The 10,133-nt window shown below is 47.1% G+C and overlaps 1 protein-coding gene across 1 annotated transcript in view; it reads right to left on the bottom strand.

Moving 5' to 3' along the window:
• VWA2 (von Willebrand factor A domain containing 2) overlaps positions 1-7,326 on the bottom strand; it is a 52,108-nt gene extending 44,782 nt beyond the window's left edge. The window contains exons 1-2 of the mRNA XM_077822871.1: positions 7,276-7,326; positions 5,567-5,627 (exon numbers count right to left, since the gene is read on the bottom strand). Coding sequence (XP_077678997.1) covers positions 5,567-5,627; positions 7,276-7,326 — 112 coding nt within the window. The remainder of the gene's footprint in view (positions 1-5,566; positions 5,628-7,275) is intronic.
• Positions 7,327-10,133: the final 2,807 nt, after the last annotated feature.

The raw sequence follows: 10,133 nt of genomic DNA on the forward strand, positions 1-10,133 counted from the left end.
AGAGATGGTCCTCCTTCCCAGCCTCGGCTCTGTGGCGGGAAAGAGACCCCACTCCAGCTCAGGGGCTGCCATGGTGGGGTGGCGGGATGAGGAGAGAGAGACCTCCCTCCTTGCCAGCCCCAGCTTGGAGGCTGCCGCGGGGGGGAAGAGAGGGAGAGTCCCTCTCTCCACCGCCGCGGTGGCCCCCCTGTTGGGGCTGAGAAGGAGGGGGGGGTCTCTCCTTCTCTCCACAGCAGCGGCAGCCCCGCTGCTGGGGCTGGGAAGGAGGGGGGGTCTCTCCCTCTCTCCACCGCAGCGGCAGCCTCTCTGCAGGGGCTGGGAAGGAGGTGGGTGAGACCCCCCCTCCCTCCCAGCCCAGTTCGGTGGCTGCCACAGCAGGGGAGACCCCCCTTCTTCCTAGCCCCAACTCGGGGGCTGCTGCGGCGGTGGAGAGAGGGCACATCCATCGCATTACAAAGGTAAGACTACTGATATTAAAATATGAGTTGTGCGTTTTATCTGTAGAACAAAAAAAAGTTAATTAAGGTTTTTTTATATAGCACTTTTATCCATAGCACTTTACAATAGTTAACTAACGGTACAAACAACATTTGGAAAGATCATTAAGTGCTCCGCCGAGACCCTCAGCAATTTTCAAGTGGTCCGCAGAAAAAAAAATTTGAGAACCACTGCCCTATACTATACAGATTTCATGGGGGAGACCAGCATTTCTCAAATTGTGGGTCCGACCCAAAAGGAAGTTGCGGGGGGGGGGGGGGATCAGAAGGTTATTTTAGGGGGGTTGCAGTACTGCGATCCTTAGTTCTGCGCTTCCTTCAGAGCTGGGTGGCCAGAGTGTGGCAGCTGCTGACTGACAGCCTAGCTCTGCAAACAGCAGCGCAGAAGGAAAGGTGGCATCCTTACTTCTGTGCTGCTGCTGGCAGGGGGCTGCCTTCAGAGCTGGGCTCCCAATCAGCAGCCACCGCTCTCCAGCTGCCCAGCTCGGATGGCAGAAGTAAGGGTAGCAGTACCGCAACCCCCCCCACAATAACCTTGTGACCCCCACCCCCGCCAACTCCTTTTTGGGTCAGGACCCCTACAATTACAGTACCATGAGATTTCAGATTTAAATCGCTGACATCATGAAATTTACAATTTTTAAAATCCAACCATCATGAAATTGACCAAAATGGACCTTGAATTTGGTAGGGCCCTACTGGTAACATACAAACACTGAGAGTAGAACTTGTTCCTGCTGACCTGCCTCGTTAGTGCTGCTAGAGACCGAGTCCAGGCGTAGGAATAGTTGTCACTGTGCTCATACTCACATCAGGCACGACATGCCATTGTAGGCAAGACCAAGATGTCTACATCCCTGTGGCTTCCCACCCAGGGTGAAAACGCTGCGCCTACTCCCTAGAGATGGGACAGGCTTATTGCAGGGTGGATTCTCACAAACAGGATGGTTCGTAACACATTGCCCTTTTCCCCTTTGTGTCTGGAAGATCCTACAGCTGCAAAGTGTCATTAGCTAATGTCTGGCTTTACTAGGTTTACTTCAGTGGTTCCCAACCAGGGGCCTGGGGTCCCTGGGGGGCTGCGAGCAGGTTTCAGGGGGTCTGCCAAGCAGGGCCGGCATTAGACTTGCTGGGGCTTAGGACAGAAAGACGAAGCCCCACTGATTGGTGCTGAAGCCAGAGGCTCTGAGCCCTGCCAGCTGGGGCTGAAGCTGAAGCCTAAGCAACTTCGCTTTGCAGGGCGCCCTGTGGCATGGGGCCCCAGGCAAGTGTCCTGCTTGCTACTCCCTAACACTGGCCCTGGCTTTTATATGCAGAGAAACAGTTGTGACACAGCTGGGCCATGGAGTTTTTATAGCTTGGTTGAGGGGGAAGGAGGCTCAGAAAGAGAAAGGTTGAGAACCCCTGCACTAGTTAATAAGCTATAGTGCTGGAAGGGATGCTAAGAGAAGACTCTTCTCAGCCCAGCCATGAAAGGGTCCAGATCAGAAGCACGTCTCCCCAGGAACAAACTGGAATATGTATTTCAATATCAGGGTTTTTAATTAAAATTGGCATTTCTGAGGCTCCTGCTGGGGACAGCTATGTTGCAGAAGTGACATTTTTTACACTTAACAGCATGGCAGCCCTAGTGTACGTTAGGGACTTTAAATCCACTACCAACTTGCCATTGGTCTGATTTATCAACCAGAAGAAATGTTTTCATGATTAAATACTACTTGAAATTATTAAAGGCCTTATCTCACATCTGCAGGTGCAGCTCCATTGACTTCAATAGCATTGCACCTGCTGCTATCTGGGGCCAGATCCTCAGCTGGTGTAAAACAGTGTTACACCACTTGGGGGATTTGGTCCCTGAGTCTGAACCAGACCCTGGCCCTACCATAGCTTTTTAATTTTGCTAATCCTGTATTACAATCAGGATGGGGACTTCTTCTGAAGTCACGTCAAGAAGACTTGACTTCTTCTGAAGGCAAGTCACACTGCCTGCATCACAATGTCCCTGTTTCACATGCTGTCTGCTGTGCTACCCCAGGTTTGGGGGCTTTTTGGAAGGCCCAGTCCAAGGGAATCTTTCCCTCCAATGGGTGCTGGATCCAGCCCTAAAATTCTATATTGAAGTAACTCTGATCTCCACTGAAGATGTCCATAATTCCTGACATATACAGAGTACTGACTCCCAAAGTCTTGTCCCAGCCTCCACTGGGGCTTGCATAACAGGGATGAATAATTCAGGGAAATGTCTCTACCTAGAGACTGATCTTGAAAACACTTAATACCAGGTGCAGTGCTTAATACCAGCTTTTTGTTCTGTGTTTGTACAGCGCCCAGCACAACGGGGTCCATGACTAGGGTTCCTAAGCTCTACAGTAACACACAATAATACTCCTGAGAGTAGTTGTTTTGCAGTCAAGCAAGAGTTCAAATTCCATTGAAGTCAGTGGCTCACTCACAGTGCACAGCACGACATCCAGTAATGAGAGTTGTTAGCAGGACTGAATCCTTCATTTTGTGCCAAATTCATGACTAACAACCAACGTGATGGGGCTCTTTCACGGGCACTGACCTGCCACCAGACTCAGAAGTAACCAATGTAGATTTAAAAAACCCACTCGTGTTTTCTATTGTGTATGAGCCGTTAAGAGTGCTAGTTTCTTACCGACACTGGGCCTGATCCAGTGGCCACTGAATAAACGGAAAGGCTCCCCTTGACTTCCCTGGGCTTTGGGTCTGGACCATTGCACTGTGTTTGCACTGCGATGGTACTCGTGCATAAGTGTGACGCTTCAGGGCGGCAGTGAAGCTGTAGAACATGCTTGAAGAACTGGATAATGGATGCAGCAAAAGCCTAGAGACTGTTGCAGGTTCAACCTGCTACTGGAGAGCATTGCAACAAGGCACCTCCTCTCAGTCTGCCGCACATGCTCAACTCCCTCCTCTCAACTTCCCAGCAACCTTTTCCCTTCTCACGGTTAAGGAATGTGAAGTACCTCAGACAGAGACTGGGCGATTTTTCCTCTGACTGCTGAAGAGATCCCGTCACGGCAGTCTGAGAAAAGTGCAGCTGAACGTGTATTATACCCAGAAGATTTGGCAAGAACAGTAGCTGCCCATTTGGTTAAGGTTGTGAAGCATCCTTTCATTGGTTCAGTTTGCAATCTGAGGTTCTGTTTAGACTCTCAGCTGCCACTTGGAGTTCAGGCAACAGCTACAGCCAGGTGGCTTTTCTGTGGCAGCGTTGATTGGACGCAAATCTTGTTACTGTCATCCATGCCTTTGTCATGTGATCACAAAACACGTGTGCTTGGTGTTGCCAACTCTTGCCAATGCACTGTGAGTAATGCGATTTTGGCCCCTGCTAGAGCTAATCTGAGTGGAGAAACTCCAGCCTTCAAAATTTTTGGATTGCCAGGCGGGGTGGAGAACAACTGATTGGCTGCCTTCTCAACTTCTCCACCTCCTGGGGAATAGCAGCCTACCAGAGCTGCTGCAGGAGGCAGGCAAAAGTTCTATTTCCCACCCCTCAGAAGCAGAGAGAAGTTTTTGGATAAAGGAAGGTGGAGAGGGAGCAGCCAACACCATTTTCACAAAAGGGAAGGAGGAAGCAGAAAGAGCCCAGAAGCTCAGGCCAGCTCCCCCCTCCACCCCTTCTGAAAAATGGGTTGACTCCTCCCCGCTCCTTTCCTCTGGAAGCCATTTATTTTTATTTCTACAAACTTGGAAGCACTCAGAGCTGGTGTTTCTGTGATGATATTTGGCAATTCCAAAGGAAAGGAAGTGGAGATATTCCAGCCACAGACAAGATGTTCTTCAAAAGCAAAGTTTGGCAAGTCACGTTGTTCTCGTATGGCTCTCACAGCAAGACTAGATCAACCAGCTGGTTGGACTACTCCTAACAAACATGTTTACACTGAAAATAAAATCTGATCTATTTACTCAGCCTTCCTGTGCTTAAATTGTCACAGAAAAAGCCAGGATATCTATTGATCTTCTTTATTTGTGATTGCTTCAGATAGAAATTCTTTCAAAACCTCACAGATAGATTCTCAACGAAATTTTTAAATGTGGTTTTAGTCGCTTTTTACATGTTCACTGTGTGCTTACGCACAAAGAAAAAGCAGTGTGAGTGAGACATTGGTCAGGGATTAGACCAGAAATTAAGTTTCAGACTGGGGAGTGACATGCCCTTATCTCTTCATAACACATGCAGGGACATATGGACTGGGTATTCTGAAAGGTATTTTGCAAGGTATTTTGCCATCTTCATACTTTGAAACCCCAGTTAGTTAATTAAGGGCCATTTGCAAAAAGGAAAAGGCAGGAGGGGTGTAATGCAAAGGAGTGTTTTGCACAGAAATGAAGCTTCAGGTTGGGGAGTAGCATGTACTGGTCTCTTCATAACAGTTTAACGGAGATGAGTACATGTCCCTTGTGGTGACCCAAGAGGTAACTGGGGTGTAACATGTGCCAGCAGCAAAAATAAAGTTTCAAGTCAGGGGGTGGCATCTCCAAGATACTTTAGTGTATTCTAACAGTTGCAAGGAGGTGTCATTGGGGGTACTGTGTCATTTACAGTCAGTCAAACTCAGGTCCTCATTCAAGGAAGGTGGATGTGTGTGGGAGGTGTAAGGTGTGGCAGCATTTTGTGCAGGAAAAAAAACTGGATCATGGCGTGGTATTTCCCAGCTACCTCAGAAAAGTTCGATGCTCACAGGACACGTCACCCGGGGGAGCTTGAGGAGTATCTTTTACACATCCTCAAATCCCAGTTACTTATTCGAATTAAGAGGAGATTGCATTACAGGGGGGTGGTTCCCGCTCAGAAATGTGTATTCTTATAACAGTACTATATTTTGGTATAAAAGTCAAAATCAACCTCCTGTATTTCCTTGAAATTCTTAAAAGTTTAAATTTACACAGATGATGTATTTATTCTTTTTAAAACAATCAGCCTTTCAACATCGGAATAAGGACCCAACTTCAACCTCCTTGCCACAGCTGAAGTAAATGGGGGCATCCGAGCCTCAGCCCCTTTGGTATGAAAAGACAAATGTTAAAATAAAATGTACCTTGGGCACAGAGGAAAACGCAGATGGAGTCAAATGACAGGAAGAGGCTCATGGTGACAAACTGAAATTTAAAAAGAAAGGAACAAACATTAAATTTTCATGAACTCCCTAAAATACAATCCTTAAGTTATAACTTTCACTGGGGAGATGGATTCCATTCCTTTACAGATGTCCAACATCGCCACTTGAGAAAGTTTGTTTGCCCCAACTCTTCTCTAGCACAGTGTGAGAGAAAGTCTTAGCCAAAACATATCACCCTTCTGGGAGGAGTTTTCAGGAGGGGAGCACAGAGGAGAACAGAAGCACAGAGGAATCAGACATAAGAGTAAACTAGTCAGAAATTTCAAGATACACAGAAGGAAATGAGGTCCTAGGGCCTGAAGACAAATTCTTTCACTGCACGGAGGATGCTCTTCAGTTTGCATTGCAGGTGTCGGTCCTAGGAAAGACTAATGGCACGGAACATGGAGATTAGTTCATCTTACGTATAAGATGGAGTGCTGAGAGCTAAGACACCGGAGTTCAATCCCAGCTAGGGCACCCATGTATGTCTACACTGCAAAGAAAAACCCATGGCACTGAGTCTGAGCCTGGGTCAATTGACTCGGGCTTCCAGGGCCCAAGCTCTGAGGCTAAAAAATAGCAGTGTAGATGTTCCTGCTCAGGATGAAGCCTGGGCTCTGAAACCCAGGGAGGGTCTCAGAGCCCAGGCTCCAACCCGAGCGGGAACATCTACACTGCTACTTTTAGCCTCACGGCCTGATCACACAAGCCTGAGTCAACTGACCCAGGCTCAGATTCAGCGCCACAGGTTTTTCCTTGCAGTGTAGACGTACCTTTAGTGCCAAGGTACCCGAGTCCCACTGAAACCAGACTGAGGCACCAAATCTGCTTTGGTGCTCTTGAAAATCCCACTAAGTGCCTAAGATACATCTTTAAGCACCTAATCCATTTGGAAATCTGGCCCTAAAATCCTATGTGACCTTGGGTAAGTCCCTGCACCTTTCTGTGCCTCCATTTCCCCATACACAGAGTGGAATACTGCAGTAAGACTCCTCAGTCTACATTTATTGATGTCGAGATCCTTGGTAGTGGTATTCCAGAAGCGCTAAGTGTTATCATTATCCATCCTACGGGTGTCATGGAAAAGGGATTCTCTTATCAAGTGAGGTATGCAAGAACCGTCTACCATTTGAATGATGGACTCTGTGTTCTCCCACATAACCTCAGGTCGAGTTACAAATGTAAATGGGAGCACATCCAGTTGACAGCTGGAGGAAGAAAAAGGGTCTGATTATCATCCTCATTGCCAGGGGGTGCAAATACAAAAACAAAACCCACCCTTTACACACACTATTTAGAGTCTCCAGAAACACTAACCTCATTACAAAGGCAAGCACTGACCCTAACCTCTCACATCCCACATGCTCATGACCTGATCACAACTTCATTACCTAGCATTCCTAAACAGACCTGTAAACAAAAAAAGGTCTCAGAAGACACAAAGTGGTTAATTAGATCTGTCCTGATTAACTATACCTCGCCGTAAGCAGAGGCCTGTGTTTATACAATGGGTGATGAGAAAAGGACACAAACCTTTTATTGAGGGTTACCTAACAGCAACATACCATGATGTTTCCAAAACATGATGGCTCGGCTAGGATGACACCGGAAAAAAACCCAGGAGAGAGAGAGCAGAAAGATCACACCTTTGCAACTGATGGAATGTTGCTTTTTCTCTCCTTAGAATTGATCGTCATGGGAATAGCAAGGGCCAGAAGAGGAGACGTGGAGAAGAAGGGGCATCACTTGGTGCATTGGAGGGCAAAGGATCTTCTGGGGGTTGGATGTTCTGCCCCCTTCCTAGTCAAACTCAAAATACTCAACCTTTCACCAAAGATCTCAAAACGTTTGATAAAGTTTTCAAACCAATGGCAAGTGGTGTCTACTTTAACAGTGAAAACTCTCTCAAGAGTTCTGACTGTCCTGCTGCTCACTAACCATCTCTAGACAGCATAGGCCTGTATTCTAATTCAAGGCTTCCCACAGCATGTGGAGGATCCTAAGCAACGCAAGACAAGCAAGGCTCCTTGCAGCTCTCTCTGGCCCTTGTTATGGACACCCAGCTTCTGCTTACCCAAAGCTGGCCAATGCAAAACAGCGAGGGAAGAGATTGTAGGAAAAGATCCCTAGAGTGGTGCCCCGCTACCCAGCGACACTGTATCACAAAGGGACAAGGAGTGAAAAGAGGGTCATGGCCTTGGCAGCGCTAGTACTGGAATCATCTATCACCGTCAGTTGCTGGACAGTTGGCAGCTCTCTTGCGTGCAGGGGTAAAAATGCATCTACCCAGGTAGCACAGGTATGAGGCTGCCACTGTTCTTTACGCAGTTTTCTAGTTGACCACATTTAGTGTTGCAGGAACGTATATCTCAGATCCAAATGCAACGGCTCAATCACAGAAACTGAGCGGATGGCAAAAGCCTTTACTTATTTTAGCCTGGATACGTGCTTTTTCTCAAGTAAATAAACTAACATCAACATTTAGCTCCATTTGTAAACACTGTCCTTTTGGTGGTAGATCTTACCTTCCTAGCAGCTGGGAGGGAGCGGGTACAGTAACACCCTAGTGGGGTCACATGAAGGTTGAAATGGTTAAGATTCCAAACTGATATATAACCCCATGAAGACAAAGATGTAAACAGAGGGCATGTCAAATGTCAGTTGGTTTTACCATTCATCAGCTTTAAACCCATCACTTATCAGAGCCAGAGGGAATGCAGGACTTTGACCTTAAGTGATAGATGACTGCAGATGGGCTTCGGATGCCACCATCACTAATGCAACAAAGCTCTGGCTGAGCCAGTCACTGAGCCCAGATCTCCTTCCACCCCAGTCCACAAGACCATCCTTTGTCCTCCATCACTTATTTGGTCCATCTTATTGAAACTAAATGGGGGAGGGACAGTGTCTTTCTACATGTTTGTACAACAACTAGCTCAATGGGGCTCTGGTCTCACTTGAGGGCCCTGGGTGCTCCTGCAATACAACTAATAGCCGTACTAAGTGTCTTATCTGAAGGACCTTACTAATGGAGGACCAGGTAGCTAACGTCTGCCATTACTGTAGGCTTCTTCCACTAGGCAGTGGTAGCCACATCCTGACAGTCTGTCCCAATCAATCACCATCTCCATAGCTGTCTGGGAACTGTCAAATACATTGACAGGTTTCAGAGTAGCAGCCTTGTTAGTCTGTATCTGCAAAAAGAAGAGGAGGACTTGTGGCACCTTAGAGACTAACCAATTTATCTGAGCATAAGCTTTCGTGAGCTACAGCTCACTTCATCGGATTGCATCCGATGCATCAGTTGCATCCGATGAAGTGAGCTGTAGCTCACGAAAGCTTATGCTCAGATAAATTGGTTAGTCTCTAAGGTGCCACAAGTCCTCCTCTTCTTTTTGTCGAATACATTAGTTATCAGTGAGCAGATAAAGGAAATAGCTATCTGGGCAGGGATTGGCTTCTGAAGCAAAATTATGTTCTTGGAATCAGCCTCAAGATGAGCAGTTCTACTGGTCAGTGATAGCGTGGTGGTTGTTTTTGTGATGGGAACACCTGGTCTGTAGGAGCTGGACTGAGAGGAAATTTTTTTCTTTTTGTAAGGAAATTTTGCGTTGTTTAAATGCAAAACACAAAATTAGCTTGTAGAATGATTGCTGCAAATTAGAACTAGCCAAGAGCTCAGTAGGAGTAAAAACCAAAAACCAGGACTTGACATTTAAATGGATAAGGAGAATATCCACAGTAGGATAGTAACATTATGTGTGCACATACACAAGAAGCTTGTCGGGATATAAACCTTCATGCCTCAGGGCATAAGGCACCCTCTAATTGACAAGGAGGATTAGGAAAGGAACCTCTCCTCTGGGCAGGTTATTCCATAATTGCTCACTTCAGGATTCTTGCACCTTCCCCCAGAATGTCTCATACCAGCCACTGTCAGAGGAAGGATCAGAAACTAGATGGATTGTTGTAGAATATATGGGCTAAAGGTATTAACATAACCCCAGTCACTGTCCAAAATTAAACCGTGTTAAACAAGGTTCGGGGTTTGGTATACAGACCTCGGGCTGCTTAGAACCCTAGCACACACACTGTTAAACATCCTTGTAACCTTTTATTAAAGATGAAGAAAAGGAGGAAAAACATTTTAAGCATTTGAAATGTAAAGTATTAAATAAGGCTTTCATATTAACAGCATCCCTTGTTCCCTTTCCCTTTGGCCGAAGAGTGTTTTGGCTGAAAAGCCTCCTGTGTTTGTCAGTCTCTTAGATCAGGGGTGGGCAAACGTTTTGGCCTGAGGGCCACATGGGGGTTCCAAAACTGTATGGAGGGCTGGGTAGGGAAGGCTATGCCTCCCCAAACAGCCTGGCCCCCGCCCCCTTCCTGCCCCGATTGTTCCCCTCAGAACTCCCAACCCATCCAACCCCCCCCGCTCCTTGTCCCATGTCCACCCCCTCCTGGGACCCCCTGCCCCTAACTGCCCCCCCCATCCAACCCCCCCAGG

Source organism: Eretmochelys imbricata, chromosome 7 (genome assembly GCF_965152235.1).
Source record: "Eretmochelys imbricata isolate rEreImb1 chromosome 7, rEreImb1.hap1, whole genome shotgun sequence".
Taxonomy (NCBI): domain Eukaryota; kingdom Metazoa; phylum Chordata; order Testudines; family Cheloniidae; genus Eretmochelys; species Eretmochelys imbricata.